This window comes from Propithecus coquereli, unplaced genomic scaffold, assembly GCF_000956105.1.
Source record: "Propithecus coquereli isolate 6110/MARCELLA unplaced genomic scaffold, Pcoq_1.0 Scaffold78, whole genome shotgun sequence".
NCBI lineage: Eukaryota > Metazoa > Chordata > Mammalia > Primates > Indriidae > Propithecus > Propithecus coquereli.
The window spans coordinates 4,942,251-4,959,049 of NW_012153951.1; the positions used below are offsets into that span (position 1 = coordinate 4,942,251).

At 35.5% G+C, this 16,799-nt stretch overlaps 1 protein-coding gene across 1 annotated transcript in view; it reads left to right on the top strand.

Moving 5' to 3' along the window:
* The window catches only part of EPS8 (epidermal growth factor receptor pathway substrate 8), a gene marked incomplete at its 5' end in the record, with an annotated part of 71,351 nt that overhangs the window by 5,007 nt on the left and 49,545 nt on the right, over positions 1–16,799 (top strand). The window contains 7 exons of the mRNA XM_012662777.1: positions 963–1,045; positions 1,947–2,083; positions 4,076–4,149; positions 5,406–5,532; positions 7,299–7,387; positions 7,756–7,830; positions 11,965–12,113. Of these exons, the coding sequence (XP_012518231.1) occupies positions 963–1,045; positions 1,947–2,083; positions 4,076–4,149; positions 5,406–5,532; positions 7,299–7,387; positions 7,756–7,830; positions 11,965–12,113 (734 nt within the window). The remainder of the gene's footprint in view (positions 1–962; positions 1,046–1,946; positions 2,084–4,075; positions 4,150–5,405; positions 5,533–7,298; positions 7,388–7,755; positions 7,831–11,964; positions 12,114–16,799) is intronic.

The window sequence follows — 16,799 nt, forward strand, 5'->3', positions numbered from 1 at the left end:
TCTGTATTTTTTGACATTAAAATATAGAATAAATTAAGATTGACTAAATATGTATTTTATAATTTTCTTCTAATTTCAATTTATGTCATAGATGACTTTCTAACAATCTTATTTGAAAACAACTGGCATTTAGGTAATTTGTATATGTGATAGTCATCAGATTTTTATATAGTGCCTTTTGAAAGTATATTAAGAATTTTGTAAGGTTAAATCAATAAATATTGAATAAATCAATAAAATAAATCAATAAATATTGAAGGGAATATTTTTCTCTGATAATATAGTAAAATTTAATTCAAACATTTTAAAAACAGAGGACTAAGTTAAAAAACATTTCAAATTTGATATTTGTATCTGTACTCTAAAAGTCCTTCTGGGAGCTAAGAGTTACTATTCTGAGTAGAATTTCTAGATTTCAATTTTGAGAACAAAGAGCTTGCTTTATTTGATATGGGAGGGTGATAGTGATGGGTTCAAGATGGATTTACTGAATACTGTGACTCTGCTGGGACTTGGGTTTGTTTCAGTGGGTCAGTGAGTGTCCGGTGGATGTTGAGGATGAGAAAGGGCAGGAACTGTACTCTCCATGCACTTGCTTCTTCTGACTCCTTCATTTCTTCTCAGGTGGAGATATATACCCAGTCTCATGTTTAGCATGTACTTATACTTTCAGCATATGCACATCCTTTTTATGTTTGCTTTGTTCAAGAATGGATTTTTTCCTAACAGAATCAGAATTAGATAATCTTTAAAAACTCCTTCAGCTTTTACATCCTGTCCTCATATAGTTGACAAGTAAAAACTTCAAGAGTCATGTTTTAAAAGCAGACTTTAAAAAAGACTTTTTGCATCAAGATACTTATTGGTTAAGACAAGGAACATAATCCCTTTTTCTGTTTTAACCTGCATATCAAGATTCAGAAAAATCTATAACCTTCCAGGTAACTCGTGTCTCATTGCAGGCAAACCTAATTAGTGAAGATATTGAAAGTGCAATCAGTGACAGTAAAGGAGGGAAACAGAAGAGGCGGCCTGATGCCCTGAGGTAAAAACATTAAAAGAAATTAAGGAATAGAATTGATTTGTTTTTAAATCTTTTTTTTACCCTAAAGGTTTAGAAAAATTATTTTCAGTGGAGGTATATATTATTATATTTTACTGATTACAATCTGTAGTCTCAACATATTTGCTCTCCCAAGTTTGTCAGTATATGTTTGCTCCTTTTCTCTCCATGTTTCTGATCTTTCTCTGATACGGTTTTTCTTACTGGTGTTGGAAGTCACAGTCATGAAAAGATAAGTGGCGGCCGAGCGCGGTGGCTCACGCCTGTAATCCTAGCACTCTGGGAGGCCGAAGCGGGCAGATTGTTTGAGCTCAGGAGTTCGAAATCAGCCTGAGCAAGAGCGAGACCCTGTCTCTACTAAAAATAGAAAGAAATTAATCAGACAACTAAAAATATAGAAAAAATTAGCCGGGCATGGTGGCGCATGCCTGTAGTCCCAGCTACTTGGGAGGCTGAGGCAGAAGGATCGCTTGAGCCCAGGAGTTTGAGGTTGCTGTGAGCTAGGCTGACGCCACGGCACTCACTCTAGCCCAACAAACAAAAACCGACTCACAAAAAAAAAAAAAATAAGTGGCATTTTAAGAGAAGTTAGCCTAGGGAAGTACAAACTAGACATTAGACGTTAGGGCTGTAATTGGTCCACAACCCTTACAAATCACATGAGACCCAGAAAAAAATTCAACCTAGTTTTCAGCTGAATTTTAATTGTTTTATATTCCATGTGCATTTATAAATATATATAATATGGAATGGTTAGGAGCTCTTTATTGCCCTTTTACATACTTCTTTTCAAAGGTTGAATAACTGATATCATAAATTGAGAGAACTGATGTGTTATAGAACTAGAGATGGTAAAAATTCAGTTTTTTTTCATCTTTTTTAGGATGATTTCCAAGGCAGACCCTGGTATACCACCTCCACCAAGAGCTCCTGCCCCTGCGCCCCCTGGGACTGTTACCCAGGTGGATGTTAGAAGTCGAGTGGCAGCCTGGTCTGCGTGGGCAGCTGACCAAGGGGACTGTGAGTATTTCTAGAATTAACACTTATTGAATACTTTCCTGTGGGTTGTGACATAGTTCTTGCTTTCAAATTCTGATGCTGATTTCTGAGCTGAAGCCTGAGGTTAGTTTTAAAAAATTAAGTCTTAGATAAAGGAAGGTTAAGCATTGAATCCTGTTTAAGATTACTATGCATGAGCGTTCAGACCAGCCATTTAATAAATATGATATTAGGATCAGAGTCTTTTTTTTTAATGCCAAGAAAGGAAGTTTCACTTGAGTGAGAAAAAGATGGTAATAGAATATATACCAAATAAGAGAATCTTTTTTTTTTTTTTTAGATTATACTTCACATTATTTCCATTTATTATTATTAACTACTGTCTCTTTTGGGACAGATTTGTTGTGGTAATGGAAAGGATGCAGGACAGTGGTAGGGTATTGGCAGTGGAGGGGGGAAAGGCATTCATCATCTAGCTAAACTTGTTAAAAGGGCGCTATGCATGTAGTGTATTTTTTACCTTGGCATTCTTTTTAAAAACAATTATAGCATAGAACTTAGTGTAACTTTTAATATGTCAGAACATTTTACTAGAATCTGAAATTTTTATAACCAGAAAATGGCTTAAAATATGTTTGGTCCAGTCTCTTCATTTTGAGGATGAGTAAATTGTGATTCAGCAAATTCGAATTTGATGAACTCTAGAGCCTCATTCTTTTGCCTCCTACTCCAGTGGGACTTCTTAAATCACTTATTCTTTATCCAGTAAAGTATTATTCATACAGGATATATGGCAATGTAGTTAAACAATGTAACTTATTTACCAAATGAGTGACATTGGACTGTACTTTGAATGTGGTGTGTCAAAAGCTGGGCTCTGAAGCAAGAACTGGATCTCTCTACCTGTGTGATCTTGGAAAGTTCTCTGTACTTCACTCTCATGTGTAAAATGGAGATAATAATTCATAGGTTGCTGTGAATCTGAAAGCAAATAATGCCTATAACAGTACCTAGCGCAGAATAGGAAGCATAATTTGTCGTTGTTCTCATTTCAAGTTCATTTTTTTTCTGAATTTTTTTCCATTATATTTTGGTTTCTTGTATTCTTAAAGGTATTTTCAGAGGGTTACTTGTAAGCATAGCTACCAAAGAGCTGAAAGAAAGAAATCTTTGAAGCATCTATTTTCAAAAATAAAGTAACAGTTATTATTTATTTTAATTTTATAAGTGTTTCTGTTTTCAGGAATTATATAAGTTTCTATTCATCCACTTTATATTTAAAATGTGTTTCAAACACTAAGGAGGAGTTTATTGTGTTTTCTACTTTTTGTGTACTTATGATATTTTTGTTGTTTTGGGACAGGGGATTTTTTCTTTTTTTTTTTTTTGAGAGTGGTCAAAACAGTCTTCCTTGAATTGGAGGAAGGATAAGACAATTTAAGTTTACAGACATTATGAACAAACTTGTAAAAACATATGCTAAACCTAATACAATTTACAACAAAGAGAGAATTTATCCCCAGGGGTTTCTTACCTCTCATTAGATTTTTTCTGAAACACTCTCTGCCTTGTCCTTTGTTTATATTACAGTGAGATAAGGTTCTCAAAACTTCTAATCCACCACTAGGCCAAACAGAACACACTTATCACATCAGGTTCTGTCTGGATCCTGGCTAGTTTTTAGTTGGAAAGTCCCCCAAAAGAAATATCTTAATGGTCCCTCTGAAGGCTCTGGTAGATGCAGGCTAAACAGCTCCTTCTTTGAATCCCTGGAATATATTTACCCTTGACTTCCAAAACTGATCTCTGTAGAATTGTGGCAGTGGCACTAGGTTCCTAGCAGTGTCTCAGACTTGACAAAATACTAGAAATACCATATCTCCTCCTCACTTTGCCATCTAAATGATATTTTGGGGGTTGACACTCTTTTCCAGCTAATTTTCATATTTTAATTACCCATTTTGGTGATATTTAAGCAAAAGTTTGAAAGACTTATGATTCTCCTTTCTCTAGTTGAGAAACCAAGGCAGTATCATGAGCAGGAAGAAACACCCGAGATGATGGCAGCCCGAATTGACAGAGATGTGGTAAGTACAACAGTCATCTTTAGATCATTGGCTTTTTTTTAAGAGGAAAAAATATTCACAAGGAAATGAAGTTGATTTAAATGAAGATGTTTTGTTAAAATTTTTTTTTCAATGCCCTTTGAGTTGTATTTTTTCCATGACTATTTTTGCCTTTCTGCTAATATTTAGTTAGTAGACTTGGGCTGTGATAGAAGAACTAGCGTATTAACTGGTTTGCAAAGGAATTTAAGCTGCATTGTCAGATTTGAGGGATAGTCCAGTTTTTCTTTTCTCATAATTTTTAATTCATAATTGAAATTTTTTTAATGTCTTGGATTATCAAGAATATATTTTAGAATAACTAGAAGATAAAAGTTAAGTGGCATTTTTAAAGAATAGGTATGTAAATTTTAATGCTTTATAAAAGATAATGCCATATTTATTTTTATTTCTCTGTAGCAATTTTTTATAGAATGACAATGCCCTGTGATATAATAATAGAATGTGATGTTAATATAATTAACTTTTTACACTGTACACATGTAATAGGCTTATTTGGAAACAAATACTTAAAGGAATCTGAAATTTGACATTTAATTTTTACTTCACACTCTTACACATTACTTAAAAGTTTATTTAACCCCAGTTTCTATTCTTTAATTGGAAGAATGTCAGGTTTAACACATAATGGAGAAAGTCAGCTAAGACTATAGTACATGAGACAATCAAAACCATTTCAGTGATCTCTGAAAGCATAATACATCATTCTATTTTGTCATGTAGAAACTCTGATTAATGCCTTTTATTGTAGATTAGCTATATTTATTAGTTTATCACAACATTCTATATACCTTTAATTCTGTAAAATAACACTGTCAGTGTTTTATTTAGACATTTATTAGGAAAACAAAAACTCTCTGTGCTGTTCTAACAAAATGTTTCTTAGAATTCTTTTCCCCTAACTTTGTGTGGGAGAACACTATGAGAAAATTAGAGTAATTGAAAATAATAATCTAAGTAGATATTGTGAATGTTCTCTTGATGACATTGAAAATAGAGTGAAATTAAGCTAAAGAAAAATGTCAATGTCACTTTGGCCACAGATATATTTGGTTTGATTCTATTTCTTAGAATTAGTGATAAACTTGAAATTTACATGTGGGATTGTTTCTTTCTTTCATTTTTTTTCACCTTTCTGTTCTTTACTGACTAACAGTATACAGCTAAGATAAAAAATATTTTTGTTTTGTTTTATATTCTATAATTTCTAATTTCAGCAAATCTTAAACCACATTTTGGATGACATTGAATTTTTTATCACAAAACTGCAAAAAGCAGCTGAAGCATTTTCCGAGCTTTCTAAAAGGAAGAAAACTAAGAAAGGTAAAAGGAAAGGACCAGGAGGTAAGTGAAATTTTCTTAATCTTCTAAAGATTATTCAGAACTCCAGTGCTAAACAGAGCTTCTGCCCTTGTGAACTGCTCAGCAAAACTCCATCGACCATGGACTAAGTCCCTTTTCTAGTTTTGGAATAGCCCCAGAGATTTAGGCAAAGAATAAGGAGAGTCCAGGTAAGAGTCCATTTTGGTTCTGAGTTGGCTATAATGAAGAAAGACCCTAGGATGCCTTACCTGAGTTACAGAAACTCTGAGATTCAGGTAGTGACCATCTGTCTGTAGTTTTCATGAGCAATTATAAAATTAGTGTCTGTTAAAGTCATAGCTCTATTCTTCTCTTATTTGGATTTATTTTATTGTAAACATAGGACCTCATTATTTTGGTAAATATGAAGTTTGACTTGTTCATTAAAATATTTTAAAATGTCAGTGGATTTGAATTTTTTATCACAAAACTCCAAACAGAACATTCAGGTCACATACAAAATCGCATACAAGCAATTTTGAAGTATGCTGTAGTTCAGCTATTTAAGAGGGCTTTAAAATGTATAAAATTAAAATCATAGAAGTAATGTTTATACTTCCTCTGTCAAAATGGTATAGATTGAAATATATGAAAGAATAGTAAATAAAAATCCCTTCCATTACAGATGAATTCCAAATCTTACTCTTACACATATCTATATAATAAACATATGACCTTTAGCTTTATCTTCTAGATGTGTATAGCTGGAAATACCTTACCCCCACATATTCTGAAATTGAGTATTATTGCCTCTTAGTGCCTCAAACCTCTTATTTCTTCCGTGTTCTTTATGAAGGGTCTATTATCTTCTTGGTCACTCAGATCCAAATCCACAGATTCTTCTTTGACTTCATTCTCTAGCTTACAGCCAACATCAATTTTATTTTCTCAATGTCTCCTATATCCAGTTTTTCTCCCTTTTCATTTGCAAAACCAGCATCCATTTCAAGCTGTCATCATTTTTTACCCAGCTTTGTAAGCAGTCTTCAAGCCTCTACTCTTTCTTCCGTGAGAACTTTCTTAAAGCTCTTAAGTCAGTCACTTCATTCTTCTGCTATAAAGCATGTTAGTTCCATGTTCTATTGGTTTCAGTCCACCTCCTCACCCTGACAGTCAAGGGTGTCCACAATCTAACCTTGATCTACCCTTCCATTCTCATGTTTCTCTGCTTTCATGTTTTGTGTTTGTTGTTTCGTATGCATTTAGTCTCCTTTTTCCTTGTTTTTGCTTATGCTGTTTTTATCCAACTGTGCTATTTTTCCCACAACATTACCCTTGAATAAACCTTTAAAATCCTATCTTAAAGCTACTTTCTCCGTGAAACATCTTTTAGGTATACATTTCCTTATCTCCCAACCAGATACAATCTCTTTTCAGAACAGTTGGTACATCTCTGTTATTTAGATTCATGTCTTCTATTAGACGTGAAGGCTCTTAAGAGCAGGGCTTTAAACGTACTCATTTTTGTAGTCTTCACAATGTTAAGCATAATAACTGGTATATAGAAGAACTACAATATATATTTCTGGAATTGAATGAGTAATTGGTAGTGCCTAAGGGTAGAGAAGTTTTTTACTAACTTTAGATTTCAGTTTGTTACAGTCAGACTATGAGATATGGTGGAGTAACAAGGGAGAATGTCTAAAATTATTATTAAACTTTACAGACATAAATATTGTTTTTGTTTTCTCGTTTAATTTTCTTGGAACTTTGCTCTCACGTATCCTTCTTCTCACTTATTTCATTAGAGGGTGTTTTAACTCTACGTGCAAAACCCCCTCCTCCGGATGAATTTGTTGACTGTCTCCAAAAGTTTAAACATGGATTCAACCTTCTGGTAAGTGAAATTTATTTATATAGAATTAGAAGAAGTAATTTAAAAAGATCAAAGTCTAGTCAGGATGTTCCTGATTAAGAGATAAAATTGTGTTTTTCTAGATTTTTTGGTATGTACGTTTTGATTTGCTTTTAATGAAAACACAATGTGAAACAGGTATATCAAAGAGACTTGGTTGTAAGGTACTCTTAATTTTTTAAAAAAACTAACAACTTTTAATCTCATTCTGCTCATGCTGATGAATATACTAAAAGTGAAACCAGTTGTAAAGAGCTCTTACTCTGAGTCTATGCCAGACTTTTCTGAGTGTCTGTCTTTTGTTCAATTTTATCTTAGTAACATATTTTTCTGTTTTCTTGATGTTACAGGCCAAATTGAAGTCTCATATTCAGAACCCCAGTGCTGCAGATTTGGTTCACTTTTTATTTACTCCATTAAATATGGTGAGATTTTATTAATTTAAGAAAGTAGTATGTTTTTTAACCCCAAGTGTCTGTCTGGATTATCTAAACAGTTTTTCTTCATTACTTTCATGGGTACTATTTCTCTTGACATCTGTGTTAACATTAAGAATATGAAACTTGGGAGTTTAAAAGAACCTGGTGAATTATATAGTTCAAACACCTTACTTTATGAATGAAGAAACTGGCATCTCTGACAGAGCCAGGGAAGTTAAAAGAAATAAAGATTTATTGGATACTAGTGTTTCAGTGTACTCTAGTATATAACATACAGGGGCTTGAATAATGAAGATGTTTTTCTCATTCTCTCAAAATAGGCTAGTCGTGAGAATTCTAGTGCTGGATAGATGGCTTTGCTACGTGAAATCATTCAAAGACCCATATTCTTTTCATTGAGGTGTTCTTCTATCTCCTGAGTTGTCTCTGATTTAATTGTTTGTTCATTTATCTATTTATTCAACAAATAGTAATTGAGAGCTTCCCATGTACTTGGTTCATCAGAAACAAAACAGACAAAAATTCTTACCCTTTTGGAACTTACATTAGTGTAGAGGGTCAACCAGTAACCTAAATAAATGCTTAAATAATACCGTTCTCTAAAGATCAAATGCTATACAGAAAGATAGAGCAGGGGAGGAGAGCAGGGAGCACCACAGGTGAGTGCATGCACGTGTGTGCTTGCTGCGGAGTGTCATGCTTTTTGAATAGAATTGGTTAAGGGAAGCTGAGAAGGTATAAACCTTTAAAATCTAGAAGATGTCACTGAAGTAGAGGAAATAAGGAATAAGTCATGCGGATTTATGAAGGAAGAGAATTCCAAACAGAGAACAGCTAATGTAAATGTTCTGAAGTGGGAACCTGCAAAGAATATTCTTGGAATAAGTAGATTTTGTGACTTGAACAGAATCAGGGAAGAATAGATTAGAAGGAGATGAGATCAGTGAGTTAGTAGGAGGACATATCTTGCTGGTCCTTATAGGGGACTGTGACACCTTTGACAGTTGGAGAGTTTTCAGCAGAAAAGGATTGCTCTGGCTTTAATGTTTAGAAATTTGGAGGAGGGATGGGGCTAGGGTAGCTATTAAAATACTCCAAATGGGTAATTATGGTGCTTGGACCAGGTAGCACTAGAGTTAGTCAGAAATCTTATCTGGTTGCAATTTGCTGATAGTTTGGATATGGTGTGCAAGAGCCAAGGGCATCTCCAAGGAATTTGGGCCCAAGACTGGTAGGATGGAGTGGTGGTTAACTAAGATGGGGAAAACCACAGGTAGAGCAGTTTTTTGGAGGAAGATGAGGAATTTGGTTTTAGATTTGTCAGAATTGAGTCATATCCAGATGGGGAAATTTGAATTGGTTGTTGAGTGTAAGAACTTGGAGTTCAATGGAGAAATCAGACATAGAGATATACATTTAAGAATCATCTGTATTTAAAAGGCATTTAATACCATGAAATCAAATGATGTCACTAAGGGAGTGATTGTAAATAAAGAAAAGTAAGAAGGCCAGGCATGGTGGCTCATTCCTGTAATCCCAGCACTTTGGGAGGCTGAGGCAGGAGGATCACTTGAGGCCAGGATTTCAAGACTAGCCTGAGTAACATAGTGAGACCCTATCTCTACAAAAAATAGAAAAATTGCCAAGAGTGGTGGCATACATCTGTAGTCCCAGCTTCTTGGGAGGCTGAGGCAAGAGGATCGCTTGAGCCCAGGAATTTGAGGTTGCAGTGAGCTGTGATGTTGCCACCGAACTCTAGCCTGAGTGACAGAGCTAGACCCTGTCTCAACAAAAAAAAAAAAAAGAAAGAAAGAAAGAGGAAGAAGAACTGGTTGAGCCCTGGGCATTTTCAGTGTTAGGAAATTAAGAAGAAGCAGCAAAGAAGATTGTGAAGAGGCAGTAAGGGAGGATGAATCTAATTCTCTTTCCCCAGGGATAACTAGACAACACCTGAAGTAGAATATGAAATGAGTATTGCTTTAAAATGTGGAAAAGTAAGTAACATTATCAGCATGAATGTCAAAAGCTGAGCAATAAGAGATTAGGAGATGAACATCTAAGACTTCATCAATAATTTATGAATGTTTCCATATGTTGTTGCTATAAAGAGATCATCAGATTTCTACTTGTCTTGTCATTGTTGAATAATTCTTGCTATATAAGCTTTTTTAAAAAATTAGATCAAGGCTAAGACCATACACATGCAAAGAAACTGATACTAGCTCATTAATAAAATTCGTATTCTTTATTGTTTAACGCCTTTGATACTATCTTAGTTTGAGTATTCGGAAGTGTTTTTTACAAAGCAGTTTTTGCTGCCTGCTCTTATTCTTTTCATACTTGTTCACAGATCATAAGTAGATATCTAGACATTACACAGAGTAGAGCTATGAAATAGTGGGACTGATTTCCCTAACATATACAACTTAGTCTTTGTGATCAGGTATGTATCTAAAAACATTGATTTCTTTTATCTTTACCTTTCTTAAAAATGTCACCTTATTAGTGGTTTTCCCAATCATAATACCTCTGTTGGGCCATTTAATGTTCTCCCTAAGGGCCCCAGACATTTTACTTGGACAAGGGAGATGAGGAGGAACATTTTTATACAGGGCCTAGTACCAGCCAGGCAAAATGTAGTGGCTTTAAACCATGTGAATAGCTCCCCTCTACCCTCAGCATGCACATGGACACACAAGCATCCCACAGCACTCATGTGTGGCACACGCCTACTCACGTTCTTGAGAGGGAACTATGGCCCAGAGTCTTCTATTTACCTTTCACTTCCTTGTCCCTCTGTTAAACCAGAGATTTTAATATTCCTCTTCTCCTTTACTTTAGTCTCTTACTTTTCCCTCTTAGTCATCCCTGCATATTTCTTGGAAATGCTTATAGAGCTTGGAAGATAAAAATTACTGTGCCAAGTAGTTAGAATAGGTTTTGTTCTCAAATAAGAGTCAGCCTATCTCCTTTATCTGCTATATTTTTCTTCCTTTATTTTCATTTATTCCATTAATGAATTGTCTTCCACAATTAAAAGTCAAAAATAAGTCTTAGTCCATGTCCTCAAGGAAGGGAAACTGAAAAATAAGCCATAAATTATACTGTAATGTGTTACTAACATGCATAAACTATATTGAGGATGCTGGGTGCAAGGTGGGGAGTGGTGTATCAGAGTGACACTGTTGGGTGGGTTAAGTCTTCCCACAGGAGGTGGTACCTGAGTAGAGTTCTGAATGATGGAGGAAACTGGGGAACTGGGCTTAGCATTTGCAAATACACAGAGGTATAAAACAGCATAGTGTGCTCAGAGCACCTGGGTAACTGGAGCCATTCAAAACATCTCCTTTTTTCTTGTGCCACATCTCTGAGAAGGTGAGATTTTTATAAAAGAGTCTGGTTTCTGTTCTAGGAGATAACTACCATTTTTTAGCCAGAAAATAGCTCCTGAGAAGTAAGTTTAGGACAGTGTTTGGACATCCACTTATCATCATTTTGCTTATCAAAGAGTTGCACCTGTGTATTTGTTTCTGCTAGTCATTAAATTATCCATATTAAACCAGGGATATTTTCTAGAAATAAATTCTGGCAAAAGATGCCATAGATTGAGGTACCAGTTTTTATTCATATCTTTCTCTCTGGATACTTTTATTTTTGTATGTCTGTGTAAGCATAGCCATAGGCTGTTAACATGAGCCTTGTTTTTCTTGATAGTATTCATTTCTGGAACCATATTTTTCAAATTTGGCGTAGTAGATTTGCCAGTAGAGGTACATATATTTTAAACAACAACAACAACAAAAACCCAGAGATAGCAAAATCACCTGACTTAGAATTCTCTGTGTAGCCATTAATATTTTCTAGAAAAAGCACAGTCATATGCAGTTCATAGGCAAATGCTGTGAAAAAACTGTTAACTTTCATTTTAGATTTTAAGGCACAGTTGGGCTAGACAGGTTGCTTTGGCAAGGTCTTTTTGATTCAGTAGTGCATTGTACGACATCAAAATTTAATTTGAGTGTAAAAAGCAGGGCTTGTTTTTGGCATGGATTTTTGTCTACACATTTTGAAAATACACAAATAATAGTCATCTTGCTGAAAAATGGTTTATTATTTTAGGTGGTGCAGGCAACAGGAGGGCCCGAGCTGGCCAGTTCAGTACTCAGTCCCCTATTGACTAAGGACACAATTGATTTCTTAAATTATACTGTGAATATGGATGAACGGCAGCTGTGGATTTCATTGGGAGAAACTTGGATGAAAGCCAGGTAAGCAATATATGAGTTCAGCATTTAATACTTGTAATTCATTAAGCATTATTCTTTGTTTATTATGTGGATCTAATGAGACATTTATTTAACTTCCTATTTATGAAGGACTAGGTGTTATAGGATGAAAAAGCCTAAACACTTAAAAAGCTAGAAGTCTAATAGGGGAGATAGAAGTGTATGGAACATAAGGCATGATAAATGTCAGGAGCGAGTCATAAAGAAAACGCTGTTGGTTGGCAAGGGGGAGCACTCGGGAAGAGGGTTTAGAGAGAACAGTTAGCTTTCAAAGAAGAGCTGGCATTTAAAATAGACAGATGCATATAGATAAAGTTTACACACAACACACACACAGAAACATACACATACAGTGCTTGCTATGTATTCTTCCATGTACTTTACATAGCTACTGTTATTATCCCTATTTTACAGAGGAGGAACGTGAGGCACAGGGAAATTAAGTAATTTGCCCAAGGTCACACAACTTGTAAGTGACAGAGCAGGAATATGAACCCATACCTTCTGGCTCTGGAATTGATGTTCATACTTACTCTGCTACACTGCCTTTCAGCAAGATGAGTAGGATTTCCAGTAGTACACAACAGGGAAATAGCCTTCCCAGTAGAGTGAGAAGAAGAAGTGAAGGAATGAAGTAGGAAAGTCAAGAGAATGGTGTAAAAGAATGGGTTTAGCTGGAATATAACCTTGGCTAGTGGGTAATTGTGGAGAAGGGAGGCAGGAAGAATGGTATTAAATGAAGCATATAGTGATGAGCAGGGCTGGGCTATGCAGGCTTCCAATGCCATGCTAAGGAATTGGAACATGGTTCTGTAGGCCGTGGAGAACCACCAACTTTGTGAATAGGACTATGACATAATCGCATCTATGTTTTAGAAAGATCAGTCTGGTAGTTGAGTCTAGCATGGATGAGTCTAGCATGGACAAGGACAAAAGTAACTGGAGACAGAGAGGCCTTGTGAGATGTTAATGCTATAGTAGAGGCTCCTTATAAATGACATTCTCCAGGACTAGAGCAGTCACAGTTCGATTGGAAAGGAAGAGTGGAAAATTTTAGGAATTGTGTATTTGTCAGTAATGTGATTGTGGAAGACCAATTAATAATTTCAGTGCTAATGTTTGCTGAGCAAAGCAAGTTATAAAAATATTTCTAATTTTGTTGTATGTGAATAAATAATTTTTGCTTTGCTCATTTATCTAAATCTTTTTATTTCTGTCATCACTTAGAGTAAATCATTCAGTATGGCCCCTGAGATGTTTGTCTTTCTAATGCTTTTGAATGGGCTAGAATAAAAGTCATGGACCAATTCATAATTTTTTTTCTCCTTTTTTTCCCCTATTGAAACACATACAAACTATTCCCACTTATTTTTTGGGCCTTGGCAAAGGCCCAAAAAGGCCTGCTTGCGTTGGAATATAGTTTTTACTTTGAATTGCTTAGCAACCAGAAATTCTTTAAAAGTGTTGCAGTTGCCTGGGCACAGTGGCTCATGCCTACATCCTAGCACTTTGGGAGGCCAAGGCTGGGGGATTGCTTAAAGCCAGGAGTTTGAGACCAGCCAACATTGTGAGACATGGAGATAGAAAAATTAACTGGATGTGGTGGCATGCCCCTGTAGATCCAGCTACTCAGGAGGCCAAGGCAGGAGGATCGCTCGAACCCAGGAACTTGTGGTTGCAGTGAGCTATGATGATGCTACTGCACTCTAGCCCCAGCAACAGAGTGAGACCCTTGAGACCCTGTCTCAAAAAAAGGCATTGCAATTGTTTATATATTGAAAATACCATTTAAATGTATTTATTTATATATAAAGATACCATACTACACACTGTATCATACTATTTTTATGTCATACTGTGTAAAAATGGTTAAATAGATTTCTTTTTAAATTTATTTAATTTTTTTTAAATTTGAAAATCTTACTGGGGTACAAATGTTTTGGTTACATGGATTGCTTTTATAATGCTTGAAGTCAGAGCTATAAGTGTGCCCATCACCCAGATAGTGTTCATTGTACCCATTAGGTAGGTTTTTGCCCATCCCCTCCTCCCTCCTCACCCCTGATTGATTTCCATTGAGTTTTACTTCCCTCTGTGCACATGTGTGCTCATCAGTTAGTTCTAATTTAATAGAGAAACATTAAATTAGACATTTGGTGTTTACTTTTCCATTCTTTAGATACTTCACTTAGGGTAATAGTCTCCAGTTCCATCCAAATTGTTGCAAAAGGCATTAATTCATCTTTTTTGTGGCTGAGCAGTATTCCGTGGTTTACATATTCCACATTTTGTTAATCCACTCACGAATTGCCAGGCACTTAGGTTGATTCCACATCTTTGCAATTGTGAATTGTGCTGCAATGAAAGATATGTATGGCAAACCCACAGCCAACATCATACTAAATGGGGAAAAGTTGAAAGCATTCCCAGTAAGAACTGGAACAAAGCAAGGGTGCCCACTGTCACCACTTCTATTCAACATAGTGCTGGAAGTCCTAGCCAGAGCAGTCAGGCAGGAGAAAGAAAGAAAGGATATCTAAATCAGGAAAGAGGAGGTCAAACTGCCACTTTTTGCCGATGATAATGATCTTATATCTAGAAAACCCCAAAGACTCCACCAAGAGACTCCTGGAATTGAGAAATAAATTCAAAAGCCTCAGGTTACAAAATCAGTGTATACAAATCAGTAGCATTCCTATACACCAATAACAGTCAAGCTGAGAATCAAATCAAGGACTCAATACCATTCACAATAGCTACAAGGAAAATAAAATACCTAGGAATATACTTAACCAAGGAGGTGAAAGATCTCTACAAAGAGAACTACAAAAGACTGAGGAAAGAAATCACAGATGACACAAACAAATGGAAAAACAAATCATCCTCATGGATTGGTAGAATCAACATTGTTAAAATGTCCATACTACCCAAAGTGATTTACAGGTTCAGTGCAATCCCCATCAAAATATCAACATCATATTTCACAGGTCTAGAAAAAATTCTGTGCTTCGTTTGGACCCAGATAAGAGCCCGAATAGTCAAAGCAACCTTAAGCAAAAAGAAGAAATATGGTGGCATCACATTACCAGACTTCAAACTATACTACAAGGTGATAGTAACCAAAATGGCATGGTATTGGCACAAAAACAGAGACATAGACCAATGGGACAGAATACAAAACCCGGATATAAAACCATCCACATACAGCCAACTGATCTTTGACAAAGCAGACAATATTCACTGGGGAAAAGAAGCCCCATTCAATAAATGGTGCTGGAAAAATTGAATAGCCATACGCAGGAGAATGAAACAGGATCCATATCTCTCATCACTCACAACAGTTAATTCAAGATGGATAAAAGACTTAAATGTAAGGCATGAAACCATAAATATATTTATTTTTATAATTTTTTATTGATACGTATTAGGTATACATATTTTGGGCATACATGTGATAGTTTGATACAGTCATGTAATATATAAAGATCACATCAGGGTGATTGGGATATCCAACACTTTAAATATCTATCTCTTTATGCTAGGAACATTCGAATTATTCTCTTTTAGCTATTTTGAAATGTTATAATAGATTAACATTAACTGTAGTTACCCTAGTGATCTATTAAACACCAGGTATTATTTCTTCTATGTAGTTGTGTATTTGTTCCCACTAATCAACCTCTCTTTATGCCCCTGCCCTCCCCTCTATCCTTCCTGGCCTCTGGTAACCGCCAGTCTACTCTCGATCTTCATGAGATCCATTTTTTTTGAAGCATCCACATATGAATAAGAACATGTGATATTTGTCTTTCTGTGCTTGGCTTATTTCATTTAACATAATGACCTCCAGTTCCATCCATGTGCTGCAAATGACAGGATTTCATTCTTTTATATATCCGAATAATATTACATTGTAAATAGATTTTTAAAATCTATTAGATTTATGTAGGTTATGATTTTATCATAAGCCTAGATGGGATCCTTTATTTTTTTTCTCCTGAGGTTAATTAAATTTATCACCTCTCTTAGTACAAAAATAGCTCAGGCTATTTAGTTACTTTGTTTTGGGTCCTACCTCAAAATGAGAAAATTAATGACCATCAAAAGGAAATGTATTAGCTCTTAACATGAGAAAAAGGTCCTTGTTAAAAGTATTAGGAAATAAATGTACTAACTGATTTAAAATCTCATAAAAGTGAAAAGAATCATGAAGGTACATAATCTGGATAAAATGGCTGATTTCATCCTAGTAGAAATGGGTACAATGAGCACTATGTGGGCACACTTATAGCCCTGGCTCAAGCATTACAAAAGCGATCCATGTAACCAAAAACATTTGTACCCTCGTAATATTTTGAAATATAAAAAAAACAAAAAGAAAGAAAGAAGGCCAGGTGAGGTGGCTTGCGTCTCTAATTCTAGCACTCTGGGAGGCCAAGGTGGGAGGATCACTTGAGCTCATTAAGAGTTCAAGACCAGCCTGAGCAAAAGCAAGAGTCTGTCTCTACTAAAAATAGAAAAATTAGCTGGATGTTATAGCACATGCCTATAGTCCCAGCTACTCGGGAGGCTAAGGCAGGAGGATCACTTGAGCCCAGGAGTTTGAGGTTACTGTGAGCTATGATGATACCACTGCACTCTACTCAGGGCAACAGAGCTAGACTCTGT